This window comes from Myotis nattereri (genome assembly GCF_964212035.1).
Source record: "Myotis nattereri genome assembly, chromosome: 4".
NCBI lineage: Eukaryota > Metazoa > Chordata > Mammalia > Chiroptera > Vespertilionidae > Myotis > Myotis nattereri.
The window spans coordinates 79,044,065-79,065,395 of NC_138079.1; the positions used below are offsets into that span (position 1 = coordinate 79,044,065).

General features: G+C 42.3%; 1 protein-coding gene across 10 annotated transcripts; it reads left to right on the forward strand.

Moving 5' to 3' along the window:
• Positions 1–631: 631 nt before the first annotated feature.
• On the forward strand, positions 632–20,596 carry ZKSCAN5 (zinc finger with KRAB and SCAN domains 5). 10 transcript variants are annotated; one of them, XM_081089763.1, is made up of 7 exons: positions 1,258–1,784; positions 2,700–2,801; positions 6,299–6,434; positions 11,020–11,084; positions 11,361–11,496; positions 12,931–13,539; positions 17,339–20,596. In XM_081089763.1, the coding sequence occupies exons 1-7, from the start codon at positions 1,371–1,373 to the stop codon at positions 18,445–18,447; spliced, it is 2,571 nt and encodes an 856-aa protein (XP_080945889.1). In that variant the 5' UTR covers positions 1,258–1,370; the 3' UTR covers positions 18,448–20,596. The 10 variants fall into 10 exon arrangements, 8 of the variants coding, with proteins under 8 accessions (XP_080945890.1, XP_080945892.1, XP_080945891.1 ...); XM_081089764.1 differs by lacking the exon at positions 2,700–2,801 and having other exon boundaries at positions 632–1,784; XM_081089766.1 differs by lacking the exon at positions 2,700–2,801 and having other exon boundaries at positions 632–1,784; positions 12,931–13,353.
• The last annotated feature ends 735 nt before the right edge of the window (positions 20,597–21,331 follow it).

The window sequence follows — 21,331 nt, forward strand, 5'->3', positions numbered from 1 at the left end:
GAGGAGCCCGAGCTGTTTAAATTGCTTTGGGGTTGCCCTGCTGGTTTGGCTCAGTGGATAGAGCTTTGGACTGCAGATTGGAAGGTCCCGGTTGGATTCCAGTCGGGGGCACATGCTCGGGTTGCGGACTCGATCCCCAGTTGGGGTGTGCAGGAGGCAGCCGATGAGTGATACTCTCTCCTCATTGATGTCTCTTTCTCTCTCTCCCTCTCCCTTCTTCTCTAAAAATATTTTTTTTATTTTTATTTTTTTTTATTGCTTAAAGATTTACAAAGGTATTACATATGTGTCCTTCCCCACCCCCCACCCCCCCGCCCTTGACAATCCCCTGGCCTCCCCTACCCACAATAAAAATATTTTTAAAAAATAAATTGCTTTGGGGTTGGATGGGGAAAGAGTGTGGCTGTTTTCTTCACGACTCCTGAGGTTCCGTGGGCGTGACTGGCTCCTGGGCCACCGCCCCATTTCCCCACCGATTGGCCCACAGCCCCTCTGGGTGGGGCGTGCGGCGGGCACTTTCCGCCCGCTGCGAGGCGAGGACCTCCGGGTTTCCTAGAGCGGACTCGGAAGTGCTCTCGGGGGTTGGATTTATGGCTCAAGCCCGTTGGACAGAGAAAGCTTGGACTTGCTTACTTCCGGCGAGGAAGTGGTGCGAAGTGTCGCCTTCGGTTTTCTCTCCGTTTGTGAAAAGACACCCATCTCTCCAGCCTTGATTGCGGGAGCTCGGTCGCCCAGGAGAGCTCCCCGAGGCTGGAGTCTTGAGGAAAGGGAATGGGCATTGTATCCAGACGGGGGCCCTATCCCTAACCTTGACCGGGCCGGTCTCCCGTGTGTACGGGGTCAGGGTCGATTCCGAGAAATCCAGGTCCAAATCTGCCCTTATTATCCTGTTTCTCTTCGGGACCAATGAAGTCTCCCATTGGTCTGTCAGGCCCTTCTGGCTTGAAAGACAGTACCAGTTTTGATCATTGTAATGTTTTTGACCCCTGTTCTGACTTAAGTTTGACGTAAAGGTAGAGAGAAGGAGCGACTGCGACTGGACTAGTTAGTAAGTCTTGTCCTATTAATATTCTTCACCAGTAAAATTATGTTGGTTGGGCCTGATGTCGGGTTTTTTATGGCTCTCATTTACATTTTTTTAAATGTTGGAAATACGTTAAGCTGACTTGTTCATATTTTAAATGAATTACTCTGTTGAATGGTCATCTTTAGTATAAATGACCTCTATGTCACCTCTTTGCTAATAATAATTTCCAATATATCAGTAGGTTGCATAATAATGAACGTGTCCTGCAGGAGATCCTAAAGAGGAAAACATATTTGATCAGTGTAAAACAGCTAAAGGGGAGGGACATCCTTCTGAGTTTGGAATGATAATGACAGAATCTGGGGAAGTCATAGACTTGGACCCTCCAGCTGAGACTTCACAAGAGCAAGAAGACCTTCTAATAGTGAAGGTGGAAGAAGAAGACTGCACCTGGATGCAGGAGTACGGTCCGCCAGTGTTTGAGACTTTTTACCAGCGCTTCAAGCACTTCCAGTACCATGAGGCATCAGGCCCCCGGGAGGCACTCAGCCAGCTCCGGGTGCTCTGCTGTGAGTGGCTGAGGCCTGAGCTGCACACCAAGGAGCAGATCCTGGAGCTGCTGGTGCTGGAGCAGTTCCTGACCATCCTTCCTGAAGAGTTCCAGACCTGGGTGAGAGAACATCACCCGGAAAATGGAGAAGAGGCTGTGGCTGTGGTAGAAAATATACAGAGGGAACTAGAGGAACGCAGACAACCGGTGAGTGGAAGAGGAGACATTAGACAGGGGTGGGCAAACTTTTTGACTCGAGGGCCACAATGGGTTCTTGAACTGGACCGGAGGGCCGGAACAAAAGCATGGATGGAGTGTTTGTGTGAACTAATATAAATTCAAAGTAAACACCATTACATAAAAGGGTACGGTCTTTTTTTTTTTTTTTTTAGTTTTATTCATTTCAAACGGGCCGGATCCGGCCCGTGGGCCGTAGTTTGCCCACGGCTGCATTAGAGCAATGAGGAAGGGCAGGAAGAGAGTTGAGCTGCTGAGCAGGGGTGAGATCCTTAGCACTCTGGTGCTTCATTTATATTCTTTTGTTCTCCTGGGATTACGTACACTGTGGAGATTTCCTGCCACTCCAGCAAAGAGAAGCAGTATCCAGTGTGCTAACCTGGAGAAGACAATCTGCGATTTAATTTAGTTTTAAAATTACTATATTTTTTGAGTGACATGATACAAAATTCAAAAGGTACTTAAGGTTGCAATAAAAGGAAGTTTCCATCTCACCCCTAGTTCCTCAGATGCCTAATTCTCCTCACCAGAGGCAACCATTTATATGATACATGCATATCCTTACAGAGGTATACTATATTCTAAATATATGAACATACATGTATATGACATATTTAAAACTCAGATGTTTTAAAATCACTGTGTATTTCTACCTCTTGCTTTTTTCTTATAGCTTGGTTTGTTTCATGTCAGTGCAATAGAGCGACCTCACTCTGAAACTGTGTTATATTCCATTGTATGGATATACCATAATTGGACTATTGAGGGCCATTTAAGTTGTTCCTTTAGATTGTTTCTGAATTTTTACTACAAACAACTTTGCTGCATGAATATCTTTATTTTTTTTATTTTTTTTTTAAAATACATTTCATTGATTTTTTACAGAGAGGAAGGGAAAGGGATAGAGAGCCAGAAACATCGATGAGGGAGAAACATCGATCAGCTGCCTCCTGCACACCCCCCACTGGGGACGCGCCCACAACCAAGGTACATGCCCTTGACCGGAATCGAACCTGGGACCGTTGAGTCCACAGGCCGAAGCTCTATCCACTGAGCCAAACCGGTCAGGGCTGCTGCATGAATATCTTTACATACATCATTAATTATAGAATGAATGCTAAGTCCATTTGTTGGCTCAGAAGCCATATGCATTTGTAATTTTGACAGCTATTGATAGATTGCCCTACATAGAGATTATACTAATTTATATTCCCAACAGCAATGTATGAGAGAAATTATTTTCCTGTAGTCTGATACCCCAATGTTATCCAACTGTTTTGATTATTGCCAATATGAAAGATACATATTCCAGTTCTGTGCAATTTTAATGCATTTCTCTAATGGGTTAGTTTGACCACAGTGCATATTTTAAAGGGCTATGCATATGCCCTTTTATTGTAAATTATCTGTTTGTATTATTTACCTATTAGGAAAAGTAAGGACTGTATCTGTCATTGAATTGCAAGTGTTACTTTTCCACATTGTTGTTTGTCTTTGCTTATGGAGATTTTTGCTTTGCAGGGTGTTTTAATTTTTATGCAATCAGCTTAGATCTTTTACGTTGTTTTAGGGTTTTGTGCTATACTTAGAAAGGCCTTCTCAACTACAATATTATAAGAAATTTTTCTCATAGTTTTGTCTTAAATTTTTCTTTAGACTTTTAAATTTTTTACACTTTTACATCTGGAATTCGTTTTGGTTTAGGGTGTTTGGTATGGTTACAACTTTATTTTCCCCCAGATATCTACCAGGTTGCCCCAGCAACTTGTAATCCACCTTCTCTCTTTCTGATTAAAATGCCTCTATATTACATACCAAATTTCTGCATGTATTTGGGTCCTTTTGTGGTCTCTTTATTTTAGTTTACTGATGTCACTGTGTGTTCATGTGTTAGTATTTTAATTATTTGAGCTCTATGAAATGCTTTGGTATATGATAGGGCTACCCTTCCTTCTTCCAAATTATGTTTTAATATTTTCTCATTTTCCTTATGATCTTTAGAATTATTTATTTAGTTTTTAGTACCCCCCAAATTCCTGTTGGTATTTTTGTTGGGATTGCATGAAATAATATATTAATCTAGGGAGAATCAATATCTTTATGTTGTTAACATCTTGTACTTTCTAACTCATTTATAATCTGACCTTCTACCTTCCTCTGGTTGCTAGACTCACACTCTCTTAAACTTTAATTCTCTTTTTATAGCAAAGAAACAAAAGATTATAGGTCTACCAGAGGTTGAAACTAGTTAGAGAATTTCCCTCATTTTCCAGAGAAATGGCACTTCATTGTAAGGTACCAACTCATTATTCTTTTTTTTAAAAAAAATATATCTTATTGATTTTTTTACGGTGAGGAAGGGAGAGGGATAGAGAGTTAGAAACATTGATGAGAGAAAAACACTGATCAGCTGCCTCCTGCACATCTCCCACTGGGGATGGGCCCGCAACCAAGGTACATGCCCTTGACCGGGATCGAACCTGGGACCCTTCAGTCCACAGGCCGGCGCTCTCTCCACTGAGCCAAACCAGTCGGGCTCAACTCATTATTCTTTACCTCTGGGTAAGGGGTACTTCATCCCAGAATATCCTCAGGCCCTTCAGCTGGCTTAGCTCACCCCACAAGGCAAGAGAGCCGCAGAGAGAGCCACTGTAGCTCTCCTGAAAGATTGTTGTACAGATGGGAATGTTTGAACCTTTCTATTGCTTCTTTCAGGGCATAAAGGTTCCTGTTGACATCTAGTTAATTCTTTTTAAAACCTAATTTGGGCCCAGCTGGTGTGCCTCAGTGGTTGATCCCTGGTCAGGGCACATGCCAGGGTTGTGGGCATGATCCCCAGTGTGGGGCATGCAGGAGGTAGCCTGTCTGACTCTCTCTCATCATTGATGTTTCTATCTCTCTCTTCCTCTCTGAAATCAATAAAAATATATTTAAAAAAACTAATTTAGGACATAAATGGACAAACTATGTCCTATCTTTTTGGTAATAAATATTCAAAAGTGTAATTTAAAACAAAAAGCATTTTTAAATACAGGATTTACAGCATATATTGCACATTTGCCCCTTTCAGTGTGATATGCAGCCCATCTTTGAAGGGATACAGAAAAAAATAATTCCTTAGTGGTAGTCAGGAATTGAGGCCCAGGTAGGGTATTTCCCACGGGCATCCACAGTGTACTTTGTTTGCCTTTCTCTCTGTCTGTCTCCTGTTTCCCTGACATTTTTCCTCAACTTTATCTCCAGGCAGTTCTTGTCTCTGCAGACCTTTCCCCAAGCTTTATCCTTCTCCTTTCTCAGTTTCTCTGTCCGAGTTTCTGGACATCAAGGGCTGTTTTGGTTCTTTGTTGCCCATGGTGCCCTTTGACATACTTGGCATCATCTTAACTCTGTTCTGAGTGGGTCAACCAGGACACAAACTTTCACACAGAATATTTGCCACAGCTGTTTTGCAACTGCCTTTTAATGTAACTCTTGTGCCACATTTTGCCAGTAATAGTAGGGTTAAAATCAAAAGTGTTTTGAAACCATAAGGGAGGGAGAAAGGGGATGGTGATTCTATCTCAGTGCAGGATCTTATTACCTGCTAAGTTGCTGCTGAGACAGATTCTGGAGACTGGTTGTGGCAGAGTAATTGTGTGTACCCTAAGGTTGAGCAAGAGCCAAGAACAGAAAGATTGAGGTCTGTTGCACCCTGGACATGAACTAGCTTAAGTCTTGGTGTTGGTCTGCGGGAGAACCACGTGTCACTTCCTGAGTCCTATAATTGACCTTTCCAAACTCCTTTCTCGCCTCTTTCCCTCTTTACTAAACTTGACCCACATTGGCCTTCCTAAGATACCCTCTTTCTGTCTGAGAGTCTTTGTTTATATTGTTCTCTCTGCTTGCAACACTTCTTACCTTTCTCCTGGCTGGCTTCTTTCATCCATTAAGCGTTTACTTAAGTGACACTTACTCAGAAAAGCCTTTGATGGCTACCCAATCTAAAGTAGATCTCATGCCCAGCTGGTGTGGCTCACTGGTTGAGTGTCAGCCCCTGAACCAAGAGGTCACCGGTTTGATTCTCTGTCAGGGCACATGCCCTGGTTGTGGGCTCAATCCCCAGTAGGAGTCATGCAGGAGGCAGCCAATTCATCAATGTTTCTATCTCTTCTCCCTCTCCCTTCTCTCAAATCAATAAAAACATATCTTAAAAAATAAAGTAGAAAAAAAAAGTAGATCTCATCTGATCTGTCTCATGGTACTTCCTCCTCCTTTCTAACATATAACAGTCTGTAATTATGTACTAATACTTATTTATGTGTTGAAGTGTTTAATGGAGGTCTTCTTCAACTAGATATAAACCATGTATAATCAGTGCTTGACTCATTATAGACCTTGCACATTAAATATTTAGTATATGAACAAATGAAAGAATAATGTGAATTTACTGGATTCTTTAATAGCCTTCTCATTAAGGTACTGATTGGTGTGGTTGTGGTTGTTAGATTGTGGCATGTCCAGAAGGCCTTTCTCAGAAGATGGTGCCATCAGGAGCTATGCAGGAGTCCCTCCATCACCAGCTTCTGTCTCTGGACCCCCAGCCTGAACAAGAGCCACAGAAGCCTCATCTGGAGGAAAATGGTGAGGATCTATATGATTTGGTGGAACAGATGTGGCCAGAGAGTGGGCGCCCTGGCCTTGTGGGTATGCAGTGCCTATAAGAGAGAGACCTAGGGAGCTTCTGCAATCAGTAGGATTTGGAGGTTGGCATGGTATGGGGACCTGGAATTGAGTCCCTGGTATTAAGAGAGGTCAGGTTGCCCCGCTGGCATGGGTCAGTAGTTGAGCATTGACTAATGAACCAGGAGGTCATGGATTGATTCCCGGTTGGGGCACATGCCAGGTCGTGGGCTTGATCCCCAATGTGGGGCTGCAGGAGACAGCCGATTGATGATTCTCTCTCATCATTGCTGTTTCTATCTCTTCATCTGCCTTCCTCTCAGAAATCAATAAAAGTATATTTTTAAAAAAGACAGGTCAGCTTATAGGATGGCTAGGAACTGTACCACAGTTGTATTCAAAAGCTATAATGCAGATAATGAGAACTTTATAGGTACTGTTAAGAGATTTACAAGTCTACTTCATAGATTTTGTTATCTTAATGCTTAAGTAAAAAAAAAAAAAAAAGTTTCTAATTCCTAATTGCTTTCATTTTTTAAAATTCTTTATTTTGAATTTTGCTTTCATTCTTATTTCAAGCAGTGCTTCACCATGACCTTTAGAGCATTTGTTTTCTCTTTCTTTCCTTCCCTTATTAACCTGTATTAGATATATCAAAGAAGAAAAGTGAACAGCTTATCTTATTTATGATGATATATGTCCACAAGTCGTAATCTCTAACCAGAAACTCTTGCCATCAAATATATTTTAGAATTCAGAATTTTTCAGATTTAGTAAGATAATGTGATTTACATACCACATATTACACTACCAACAGGATTTGACATGGTACCCCATAATCACACACATTCATATTTCAGCAGTGAAATGTATGTATATATACAACAGTGGATTAAATAAAAGCTTTGATTAGCTTTGCATATATTCTGGTCAGGTTTTGTTGTCAAATTAGTTCAATGCCTAACTTCATGAAAAAAAAAGACCACCTTTGGTATGTAGAGCTTTGGGATTTCAGAATTATGGATTGGAAATTGTGAACTTGTATTTCCTGTTTGGCCCCAGGCTTTCTTCTAGGTTCCCCTTAGTGGTCAGGCCTTTCACTTGACATGTCCTATGTCTCTAATCTTTTCCATTTCAGCTTTCCTTTCACTGTGGTAATAATAATAAAAGCACAGCAGCAGCAGCTATTATGACACATAGTTTACTATGTGTCAGGACCTGTTCTAAGCTTTACTTGTAGGAATTCATTTAACCTTCAATGTACCAGGAAAAATAATCTTCACTTACCATCTGGGGCCAATGGATCCTTTATCTTTTTTATATTTAAGTAATTTTATGCATAATAATAGAAGAATCAAAGGATAAAAATAATTTTAAAAATATTTTTTTATTAATTTCAGAGAGGAAGGGAGAGGGAGAGAAAGATAGAAACATCAATGATGAGAGAGAATCATCAATCTCTTACATGCCCCCCATTGGGGATCAAGCCAACAACAACCCAGACAAGTGCCCTGACTAGAAATAAAATCATGGCTTCCTGGTTCATAGGTCATCACTCAAACACTGAGCCACATCGACTGAGCGATGATAATAATTTTTAAAGAAGATTTAATAAGAATTACACTTCTTTGTATCAAGTGCATTTTGATAATTAAAACATCATAAAAAAACAAAAGAGTACTGTCACACAGTACTGTCTGTTTAGCAAAATCAAAAACTGTCTTTTTAACAAAATGGGATAGTCCAGAATCTTGTTGTAAAATATTGCATGATGAAATCCTTTCTGTTGAATGACTCACTGGATAAGATGGGTCATATTCTTTTTATGAAATTAAAAATGTATTGTTTATTATTGATTCTTGAGTTTGAGAAAGTTCATCTAGGATATCATTTGTAGACTCATTCTAAGATTTCCCTTATATTTTCAGTTTTATCATTATCATTAGAGAGCACGCTGTTCTCTGTCACAATTCATCATCTCATTCATCCAATAATTGTGAAATGTCTTTTTCTCCTTGCCAGTATGGGTAGAAAATAAAAACTTCCAAATTCTCAACTATGCTCAATGAAAGTTAGAAGTAGATGTCAACAGTCTTATACCTTCTGGAAGATGTTGCAAAACTCTATGTAATGTATTTAATACTTTGGAAATAGTGAATAATGATGATGTTTTTCACTGTTGCGTGATCCTAAATATTTTCTTTATTCTCTCATTTCTTATTATTTTAGTCTTCTATGCTCTCGTTGGAAGTAATTAATGAATAGTGATTAGTAAGAATGAAATCATTCCTGGGATGATGAAATAGAAAAATGTTTCATGATAAAGGAAAAATAAGATTAGTCAGATCCCAAAATGTTTTCTAAATTTATAAAATGGTCCAGTGGATCCATTATAGAAATTACAAGATAGAATGAGTTTTATTATATTTTTTAAAACATAAAATGAATTTTCTTTCTGTTCTTCAGAAGATCTCTAAAGGAATAAAAGTCATATAATTACAGTCTTTAAAAATAGTTAAAACTGTTCAACATGGAAACCCAAAATTATGTAAGAGGCCTAGTACTCAGTGGAATGAGTAGGTACTGCTGTTATCCTCATGTTAGAAATTAAGAAGCTAAGGCCTAAAAAGGTTGAGTAATTTGTTCAAGGTCACAAAGCTATTAAGTGACAGAGCTCATATTTTAACCCTCTAATTCTACACTTTTACCCCATTCTGAGCTATCCTCCCTTTGCTTTAACCACCAGGCCCTCCCAAGGACAGAATCCTGTCCTCCTTAAATCTTGTCATCTTCCCACTACTTGCGGAGTGTCATCACATCATGCTACTCTTTTCTTCTGTTCCTAGGTGCTGCTTCTCTTCTCTGCCCTGGTAGCCAGACCCTAGCCCTTTCTTTATTCCAACAAAATTACTGTGTTTTTAATTTTTTTTATACACTGGGGGAGCTTGCATTCCTTATGCTTTGATAGCACTGAAGGCTGGGACTAATTTGGGCTTGAGAGAGGCAAAATGATTTACTTAAAAGTTAAAGAAGCAATGGGTTTCGCAGGAACTTCAAAAAATAAGTGGAATTATTTAGAATGGAATTACTATAATAATTCCAGTTATAATTGGAATGTAGTCGGTACTCACAATTACTGTTCAAGTATAGACTACATTCATCCCTTTATTTCAAGTCTCCTCTTTTTACTCTTTAGCCACACTCCTGGTTTCAGACTCTGTTTTTGTCTTTCATCAATAATCATTACCTCCTTTTTGTGTCATTGCTCATTACTTTATAGTCCTCAGAGACAAGCAAGCTACATATACACAGATATCTCCAGGACTGAGGAAACCATAGCAAGGTCTAAACTGTCAGGTTATTTGTTTAAGGTGGGGCTCACATAGATTGAGATCTGGATACACCATGAATCTTGACAAAAATAAGTAGAGGCGCCCTAACTGGTTTGGCTCAGTGGATAGAGCGTCGGCCTGCGGACTCAAGGGTCCCAGGTTCGATTCCGGTCAAGGGCATGTACCTTGGTTGCGGGCACATCCCCAGTAGGGGACGTGCAGGAGGCAGCTGATTGATGTTTCTCTCTCATCGATGTTTCTAACTCTCTATCCCTCTCCCTTCCTCTCTGTAAAAATCAATAAAATATATTTTAAAAAAATAAGCAGAGGTGACAGCAGAGGGTCAAATTGTCACCAGCATCTGGATATCAGACCCTCCAGGCATTGCACATGTTATTCACTCCACCTGCAAAGCACCCTGACCCTCACCCCACTCCACCCCTATGTCCTGTGGACAGGCTTTCCTGAAGCTTTCGCCTTCCACTCTACTCGGCATCCCTAATGGTGAACTTCAAGTATAGAATTGGTAATTGACCCTATTCTGGTAGTAAGTAAGGCTTACATGTCTACACTCCCTGTTACTGAAGTTTTGGAAGGCAAGGACTGTTTTATCTGCCTATTATAACACACAGAGTAGGCTTAATAATAAATTGATTATAAACCAACCATAGTAATTCCTCGAAGGGAGAGCATGTGGACTAATGCCTTGCAAATCATAAAGTGTAGTTCAAGGAGCAGCAGCAACATCATCACTTGGAAGCTTGTTAGAAATGCAAAATGTGGAGCCCAAACCTACTAAGCCAGAATCTGCGCTATGCTTAGACCCCAGGTGATTTGTTTGCTCATTAAAGCGTGAGAAGCCCTGGGCTCTAGGAAGTGCTTGAGATCTGAAGCTGTGAGACGTTGGTTATCCTTTGAAATGATGAGGTTCAGTCTTGGCAGAGCAGAATGGTACAATCTGAAGTCAGCAGTAGGGAGTAGCCTGAGCAGGGAGTCTAGTGTTTTCAGGTGGAAGGGTGAATATAAGGTAGGCGTGGGAGAGGCCGGAAATGGCGAAGATCTTAAGAGCCTCGCAGAAGAATTTGGTCTTGATGTGGCAAGGCACCACTGTAGATTCTTGACCAAAAGTGGAATATGGTGGCAGTCGGAGCTGGGCAAAGATATTCTCACTAACACCTCTCTTTCTCCCCCCTCATCCCTTCCTGCTCTCCAAGTTTCTTCCCTTCCCCTGGAGGACAGCCAGGAGCTGACAGCCTCACTTCTCTCAGCTGGGTCCCAGGTGAGCTGGCGTCCCTGTGCCTGCATGTCTATTTCCATGTCTGTTCTTGGAGACGTAGCTGCCTTAATCCTGAATCTTTATCAGGAGTTCTGTCTCTTTAGAGACCAGGCCCACCTTGGGTTTATACTTCAATCCTTTTTCCATTCTACCCAATACTCCCCATCCTTTTTGAAGCATAGTCCCGCCTCCTATTTCTTTCCTTAATACTTGCAGTTCTTTCCCTCATCCAAATTGGAACATAGGGAATGGGAATTTAGTGAAGATCTCGTGTTTCAGAAGTTGGTGAAAATTGAAGATGTGGCGGATGTGGCTGTTTCCTTTATCCTGGAGGAATGGGAACATGTGGACCAGTCCCAGAAGTCTCTCTATAGGGATGACAGGAAGGAGAATTATGAGAGTGTTACCTCCATGGGTAAGACTTATTTTGTCTGCATGGATTAGGACATATTAATTTTGTTATCTTGCAAAGGATATTTCTAGTGCATCTTATGAAAGCATGTGTGTTTTAAATGCTATAATGTGGCGTATTTTTTTTTCTGTGAAAGAATAAATCAACCTTCCCCCCCCCCCGCCTTAGCTTATTTTAATTATTTCCTTCATAATAAGGGTATGACTGAAGTGCTTAGAGAATAATATTTGCAAATACTATCTGCTTTAAAATGAAAGAGCTTAAAACTAACAGGTTTGGATTTTAACAGGTTTGTAGTAATTATTGTATTCTATTCCTTGACAGATTGACTAATTCTTAGCTGAATAATCTCATTTGTGAAAGCATCTCAGACTTTGCCGAATAAGTATGGTAGTAATTATTATTACAATATCTCAATGGCATTCATTCTTTTCTTTCTAGCTCATGGGTGGCTAGTTGTTCACCCTGTTACAATTCTCAAATCACTAGTACCTATTTTATGATGTTTTCCCTGTTGGCATCTACATTTTACATGTTGTATCCTCCCTCCCCCTTTTTCTTTCTTTTTTTTTTTTAAAAATATATTTTATTGATTTTTTACAGAGAGGAAGGGAGAGAGATAGAGAGTTAGAAACATCGATGAGAGAGAAACATCGATCAGCTGCCTCCTGCACATCTCCTACTGGGGATATGCCCGCAACCCAGGTACATGCCCTTGACCGGAATCGAACCTGAGACCTTTCAGTCCGCAGGCCGATGCTCTATCCACTGAGCCAAACCGGTTTCGGCCCTCCCCCTTTTTCTTAAAAAAAAAAAGATATTTGTTTTTTCTTTTTGTTGTTTCTTTGTCATATCCCTTCTTGAATTTTGCCAGTATTTCTAACTATGTTATGATCTTGGAAACGAATATTTGATTTTGCTGCCTGGAGCAATTATAAAAACTTTAGTACTATGGCAAACATTTTGGAGCTTACAGCTTTTAGCTTCTTTTGAATTAATTCTTTTGTTTATTATTAAAAATATTTTTATTTATGTCAGAGAGAAAGGGAGAGAGAGGTAGAAACATCAATGATGAGAGAGAATCATTGATCAGTTGCCTCCTGCATGCCCCAACTGGGGATCAAGCGCACAACCCGGGCATGTGCTCTGACCAGGAATCAAACCATGACCTCCTGGTTCATAGGTTGATGCTCAACCACTGACACACCAGCTGGGCTTGAATGAATTCTTTTAGAAGAACCACTATATAACAAGCACACTGGTAGACTTTAGATGAAATACATAGATAATGCCAGATTCCTTTTGAAAAATGTTATACCAGTTTACATGGTCATGGGCTCATGTTGGATTTGTATAATTATTCTATATCCCTTAGTCATTTTATTTATTCTACTGTAGGAAGTAGCTAAATTTTCCACTTTTCTTCCATTATTTCAGATTGCAAGTCAAAGAATGACAATATGGAACTCATAGTAAAGCAGATTTCTGATGAAGCCAAATCGCACTGGATGACATCAGGAATCACTGAAAGAAGTGTTGCCCAAAGTCAAGAATTTGGAGAAGTTAATGACCTTCACAGCATGGTAGAAGGGTGGCAGGTAAACCCCAGTGTTGGGAAGTCAAGGCAGAACCCTTCCCAGAAAAGAGATCTTGGTGCCATCACAGACATTAATTGTAAGCAAAACACAAATGCTGAGAGAGGTCACAAATGTAATGATTGTGGTAAATTTTTCCTTCAAGCCTCAAACTTCATTCAACATCGGCGAATCCACACTGGAGAAAAGCCATTTAAGTGTGGTGAATGTGGGAAAAGCTATAATCAGCGTGTGCACCTTACTCAACATCAGCGAGTCCACACTGGTGAGAAACCCTATAAATGTCAGGTGTGCGGGAAAGCCTTTCGTGTGAGTTCCCACCTTGTCCAGCATCACAGTGTGCACAGCGGAGAGAAACCCTACGGATGTACCGAATGTGGGAAAAACTTTGGTCGGCACTCTCATCTGATTGAGCATCTGAAGCGCCACTTCAGAGAGAAATCCCAAAGATGTATGTGTGAAGAGTTTATATTGGAGAATAAATGGAGGCAAAAATGTTTTTATTAGCTTAGAACAGATGAGTTGTGGATAAGGGAGCAGTAGGAAGGAGCAAAGATTATAGTCTATTATTTACTAGAGGCCTGATGCACAAAATTCGTGCAGGGGTGGGGGGCGGGGGGCGGTCTCTCAGCCCGGCCTGCGTCCTCTCACAATCTGGAACCCCTTGCTCCTAACCGCCCACCTGCTTGCGCCTTACCACTTGGCTCACTGCTCCTTAGCACTGTCTCGGAGGCGGGTGAGGCTCCCGCCACCACTGCCACTGTTCTCGCCAGCTGTGAGCCCGGCTTCTGGCTGAGCAGTGCTGCAGCTATGGGAATGCACTGACCACCAGGGGGCAGCTCCTGCGTTGAGCATCTGCCCCCTGGTGGTCAGTGGTGTCATGGTGACCGGTCGTTCTTGTTGTTCCGCCATAATGGTCACTGAGCTTTTATTATATAGACTAGGGGCCCAGTGCACGAATTCATGCACCTTGAAAGGAACTGTGGGCCGCAAGGCTGTGGTGGGCACAGGGGTGGATCTCAGCCCATCCTCCACGCCCCCTCCTGGTCCCTCCCGTCGCAGCCCTGCTCCCCTGTCTGCCAGCAGCCCTGCTCCCACCACCACTGCTCCCACGTGCTAATGGCGCCGGCCCCGTTTGCACCGCTGATGGCATGGAATGATTGGAGCGGGCGCCAGCAGCAGGTGTGAGCGCGATTGGCACCATCAGCAGGTGTGAGCGGCATCTGCTGCCCCGATCATCTCTCAGGAGCAGGGGGAGGTGGAGAAGCCCTCAGGGGCGATTGGGGCCAGCAGCTGCCGTTCACACCCACTGACAATGCCAAGCGATCGGGACCAGTGCCAGGTGCTGGCAGCGGGTGCAAGCACTGGGTGGGACCATAGCATGCAGGAGCAAAGAATTTTCAGTAACCACCAGAGGCTCGCCCCGATGACAGCAACTGCACCCCACCTTGGTCTGGTGCCCCTGCTTACCTGCTCCACCATCCCACCGTGGCTGACACCCGCCATGTTCTGCGCTCTGCTGCCTCTTGCCGACGCCCGCCATGTTCCATGCGAGCCCCCTGGTGGTCAGTGCACATCATAGGAACTGGTTGTTCAGTTGTTCCGCCATTTGGTCTAGTTGCATATTAGCCTTTTATTACATAGGATACTTTAATTGTCAAATCAGTAGGCAAGACCCTATGCCCTCTCCTCTGTCCCAACTTCCCTTTCTCCAGAGGTACTTGCTTGTAGCTCTATTTTCTTCCAGTAATTCCATATCTGTATATGTAAAAGGCTAAGCGACCGTACGACTGGTAGCTATAACGCACACGGTCCACGAGGGGCAGATGCTCAATTCAGGAGTGTCAAGCTGCAATGACTTGGCAGTGGTGGTTCTCAGGTGACGCACCCCAGAACCAGAGAGGAGGCAGCCCAATTCTGGGGTGTGTCACCTGAGAACCGCCCTCTCGCAATCTGGGACCCCTCAGGGGATGTCGGAGAGCTGGTTTCGGCCAGATCCCCACAGGCCAGGCCAAGGGACCGCACCTGCCGGAGGGATCCCACTCACTCTGCAGATGCCCTTTGAGCCACCGCATGCCCCAGGTGCGGCCGGCTGGGGAGGGACCACGGGAGGTTGGCTCCACGGCATGTCCTTCCTGTCTCGCCCTGTCCCGCCCTGCCAGCCACCTTCTAATTAATTTCCTTTCAATGCACACAAATCCATGCACCAGGTCACTAGTCCTATATAATAAAAGTCTAATATGCAAATTGTCCCCTTGGGCGGTCATTTGACCAGGAGTTTGACCACTTGCTATGGCATGTGCAACCACCACGGGGCAGCACGGAACATGGGGGGCATCGGCGATGCTCTGTGACCTCTCGCTGGATACCTAGGGGTGCGAGTGGCGGGGATGGAGGTGTGGTGAGAATGCGGGGTGTCCGCCAAGCTCGCTCTCACTCCCCCTGCTACCCTCCCCCGGGATGTCAGGGCTCACATGCTGGGGAAGGCCCTGTGCTCAGGTGCTGGGTGCCCGTGAGGAGCCCGCCCAACACCTGCACAGCTTCTTCTGGTGAGCCGGGCCACAGCTGCCAGGACCACAGAGGCCAGTTGGGCTCCCCGTAGGTTCGTGCAGGAGCCAGTCTGCGAGGCTGGCTGGGAGAGAGCGCGCGGCCTGCCCGGCTCTGTGCAGTGCCGCTGGGCGGCCCAGAGGCCAATGCGGCGACCCAGCCCGTGGCGTCCAGCCATGCTCACCGCATCTCCGCGTGGGGACTTGGGTGCTGTGACTCAGGCAGAGGGGGCACACAGGGGCCCAAGGGTCCAGGTGCTGCCCAGGGTCCAGAGGTCATCTGGGACCTGCCCTTCCATATCAGAGGCTCGCGCTTCAATTGCCGGCCAGGACTAAGGACTGTACCCATACACAAATTTCGTGCACCTGGCTTCTAGTTTTAAATAATCCTGCTATTGCCTTATTAATCAATTTTAGACAGTATCTATTCACTTTCTAGTCTAGTAAATGAGGAATTGGACTCTCTTTTTTTTTTTTTTAAATATATTTTATTGATTTTTTACAGAGAGGAAGGGAGAGAGATAGAGAGTTAGAAACATCGATGGGAGAGAAACATCGATCAGCCGCCTCCTGCACATCTCCCACTGGGGATGTGCCCGCAACCAAAGTACATGCCCTTGACCGGAATCGAACCTGGGACCTTTCAGTCCCCAGGCCGACGCTCTATCCACTGAGCCAAACCGGTTTTGGCCGGAATTGGACTCTCTTGCTTGCTTCTTCCCCTTTTCCAACTTTTTCCAATTTATTTATTTTACTTAATTTTATTTTAAAATAATAGGAAGTTTGGAGGAAAAAAATTGGGAGAAAAAAAATCACACATAATTTCACCATCCTAACTAATAGCATTATTACTGTATAGTGGATTTCCTTCTATCCATTTTCATAAGCTTATTTTTATTTTTAAATATATTTTTTATTGATTTCAGAGAGGAAGGGAGAGGAAGAGATAGAAACATCAATGATGAGAGAGAATCATTGATTGGCTGCCTCCAGCACTGGGGATTGAGCCCACAAACCAGGCATGTGCCCTGGCTGGGAATCAAACTGACCTCCTGGTTCATAGGTCAACAGTCAACCACTGAGCCACACTGGCTTGGCTTATAGCCTATTTTTATATAGTTATGCTCATAGGACACAAATATTAGACATACACATTTTCTAGTGTTGCTTGACCTTCCTATTTGTTATTTTTGATAATCTGCTATTGTGTGGAGATGTCATAATTTATTCAATTGTTCCCCAGTTGGACTTCTAAAATTTTCACTTTTGTTTTGATAGCTGTGCTTATGCCTTTTTCAGTATTTAGGATTGTTTTCTCATAATAGATGCCCAGAAGTGGGATTAGTGGATGAAAGGCCAAAAACATCTTTATGGCTATCGCTACATATTACTAAATTTATTTATTTATTTATTTTTGATTTGAGAGAAAGAGAGAGACAGAAAGAAAGAAAGAAACATCATTTGGTTCAAACTTGCAGCCTGGGTATGTGCTCTGACCAGAATCAAACCGTGACCCTTCAATTCATGGGATGAGGCTCTAACCAACTGAGACACACTGGCCAGAGCTAAATTGCATCAAGTACATATATGTATACCCTTTTTCACTCCTATTACATCATATTTTCATTTGATTTTCTTTTTTTTTTTTAAAGTTCCTTCTATAAAAGAACTGATGACATTTTCATTTCCTCTTTATTTTTTCAGGCAATGACAAAAGAAGTAAGAATACAAAATTAAATGTTAAGAAGAAAATTTCAGAATTTTCAGAAGCAGACATGGAACTATCTGGAAGAATCAAAAAAAATGTTTCTCAAGTTCAAGATTTTGGAGAAGGCAAGTTGGATAGAAAGCAGGGAATTCCCATGAAAGAGATAGTAGGACAACCCTCTTCAAAGAGGATAAATTTCAATCAAGTCACATATGTCCACAAAAAATCCTCCACAGGAGAGAGACCACATAAATGTAATGAATGTGGAAAAAGCTTTATTCAGAGTGCCCATCTTATTCAACATCAGCGAATACACACTGGAGAGAAACCATTTAGGTGTGATGAGTGTGGGAAAAGCTATAATCAACGTGTGCACCTAACTCAGCATCAGAGAGTCCACACTGGTGAAAAACCCTATACCTGTCATTTATGTGGGAAAGCATTTAGAGTAAGGTCCCATCTTGTTCAGCATCAGAGTGTGCACAGTGGGGAGAGACCCTTTAAATGTAATGAGTGTGGGAAAGGTTTTGGGAGGCGTTCACACCTTGCTGGGCATCTAAGACTTCATTCTAGAGAGAAAACCCATCAGTGTCATGAATGTGGAGAAATCTTTTTTCAGTATGTTAGCCTCATTGAACATCAGGTGCTCCACATGGGTAAAAAAAAAGAAAAAAATGGCGTTTGTGAGGAAGCATATAGTTGGAATTTAACAGTGACTGAAGATAAGAAGATTGAGTTACAAGAGCAGCCTTATAAGTGTGATATATGTAGCAAAGCCTTTAATTATAGTTCTGACCTTATTCAGCATTACAGAACTCATACTGCAGAGAAAACCTGTAAATGTGATGTATGTAGAGAAAATGTTGGCCAGTGTTCTCACATAAAACGTCAAAAAACCTATTCTAACATGAAATCCTATCAATGTAATGAATGTGGCAGAGGCTTCACTCTGAAGTCACATCTTAATCAACATCAGAGAATGCATACTGGTGAGAAACCCTTTCAATGTAAAGAATGTGGAATGAGTTTCACTTGGAGTTGTAGCCTCTTCAAACATCTGAGAAGTCATGAGAGGACAGATTCCATAAATACCGTAAGTGTATAGATGTTTCTGTTGTAGCACCGCTCTTACTCAATTTAGAGAAGTTTTCCTGAAGAGAAATCCTACTTCTATGATGAATGTAGTAACAACTTCAGCTTAACCATAAAACCTCCAGATACATAACTGAAATCCTTCAGTTAGAATTTAGGAACACTGGAGAACAAGAAATAGATAATTTGCTTTTCCCAAGGAGAAATGCTTTTGTTAGCATCTTCATGCTTGAGAATGTAGACAAAAGAGAACCCATGGTGCCCGGCTGGCGTGGCTCAGTGGTTGAACGTTGACCTATGAACCAAGAGGTCATGGTTCAATTCCTGGCCAGGGCAGTAAAAAAAAGAGAGAGAGAAAGAGAGAGAGAGAGAGAGAACCCATGGATATGATGGGTGAAGGAAAACCTTCAAGTAGCACTTATTCATTTGAATGTCAGATCATTGACACTGGGAAAGCCTCATGGATAGAGTAGAAATAAGCGTTGTTTGTAATTTCTGCCTTGACAGCTTATCTATTCAGGGACGAGCACAGGTAAAGAAAGAGAACTCTTCAGCATGATACTCATTTTGGTACCTCAGCAACGAACCTTCCCTAGAAATGATTGTCCTGGCCAATAGAAGGCTCCAGTCCTTGTTCCCATCATAAGTATTAGACCTTTTGAAAAAAAAAATTGACTTAAGGTATTTATATTTTGGAAAAATTGGGTTCAGAGGCCAAATGGTATGTGTTCCTTACTATCTTATTCAATCTACAACTTCTCCATGAAACACACTGTACTTTTTTGGTTTTGTTTTGATTCTGTTATCATCAGATTAGCTATTATAAAGAGGAGTTAAGTTTTTCAATTCAATAGAAACTGTGTTGGTTAGTCACATCTTGAGGGGAGGGGAGCAGGACCTTAGAGGAATAAAGAAGACAGGCCAAATAGTGGACTTTTTTTCTTCTTTTCTATTACCCACAACAGGGTATCTATGCACATAGAATTGTGGTTCCGCCCTGGCCAGTTTGGCTCAGTGGATGGAGCGTGGGTCTGCAGGTTTGATTCTGATCCCAGGTTTGATTCTGGTCAAAGGCACATGCCCGGGTTGTTGGCTCGGTCCCCAGTGTGGGGCGTGTAGAAGGCAGCTGATCGGTGATTCTCTCTAATCATTGATGTTTCTGTCTCTCCCTCTCCCTTCCTCTCTGAAATCAATAAAAATATATTTAAAAAGAAAAAATAAAGAATTGTGATCCAAGCAATATGTATACTAATTCCCCCATAGGATAATGACATGTAGATTGAGTTTCAATTTGCATTGCAGCTGGATTTGAAAGTAAACAGTAATTAGGAGCAGGAAGGTCATGGTCTGGGTAGGAGTTGTGGGCAAAAGAAGATGACGTGGAAAAAGGTTTAACTTGAGTCTGTTTGCTAGAGAAAGGGAAAGAGCTTTTGGGCACTGCTGAAGTCCTGCTTCTGCTGACTGCCTAGCGTACAATGAACAGCAAATTGAACTTGTTGTGTTGTACACTGGTGTCCTGTCCAGATTCCTCTAGCCAAACTGGCACACCTATCCACTAAGCTGCCCAGAGTTGAGGCTGCTAATTGCTCACAGCTCTTCCCTTCTCCAAAGATTCTGGAGACTTGTTCTCAAATGGTGGGAGCTGCAGCATCCAGTAGTTTATCTGCCGCCCCCACTCCAGCCAGTGACTGACTGATACGGAAGTACAAAAGGTTGATTCACTTGCTTAAAGCAGGGGGGAACCTATAATGTAGTTTATGTTTCCCAAGCCACTCTTTGTGGATCAGGCTAAGGCTAGACCTTGAGACTATGTCCATGCTCCACTCTTGCCCTCTTGATCTGTTTCATTCCCTCTCGCAAATACTTTTCCTGAAGAGCATACCCTTAACCAATCATGAGGTTCTGAATCCCTGTTTTAGGGAACCTGGTTTAGGGCATTTGGTGCTGTGAGCTGTCCTAGGAGGTTGGCCACTGAGGAGGATGACCATGAGGCAATGAGGACTCCCTCACTAATGGTGGGTGAAGTGTTGGTAGTCCCTGGCGTGTGGTGGTCGTTCAGTTGTGAGACGTTCACTGTGGTGAACTGGGATGGCATACAGGTGGAAAGGGATGTACTGACTTGGATAAACTTTGGCGAAAAAAATGAAAATAATAAAAGGATTATGGAGAAAATTAAAAAACAACAACAACAAAAAGGATTATGGAATTCTTTCTGAAAGTCACTGATTGCCAGGAGAGAGAAAATGACACACTTGGGACAAATAACCTCTAACTTAATGCAAACAGTGTATCAAAAGTCCTTCTCAGGAGCATTAAGAAGATTCTTGTTTCCTGCAAATAGAGTCACAGAGCTAAACAGTTTTGAGAATGACAACCAATAAAGTTTGGTGTTAACATTTATTGAGCATTTATCATGTTTTAAACATGCTAAATGCTTTATGCGGATCATCTCAATCTTCACAACATTATGAGGTGGTTTCCCTTATTAGCACTCATTTTACAGTTGGGAAAAACTGAGGTTCAGAATAGTTCATTCATTCGCCCCAAATCACACGGCCCTTGAACCCAGATCACGTTTTCTCCAAAAGCTAAGCTCTTAAGCCCTAAACTATACTGTCTTATAAACATCAAACATTACAGAGTGGTGAAACTTGTTCTCATCTGTGTGAATAACAGTTTTCGTCAAATATATGATAAAATAATACAATTATAGAATCTTAGAATTATAATGGGTCTCATAGGAGCATCAAACCAGTGGAAGAATCCCCATTCAATTTGTAAGCATGTGCGTGTAACAAGGCTTAATAACTGTTGAACTGGAGAAAGCATTTCCTGGCAACGGACTATCCAGTTTTTGCATGAAATCCTTTCAATGATGGGGAGTTCGTTGCCTTCTA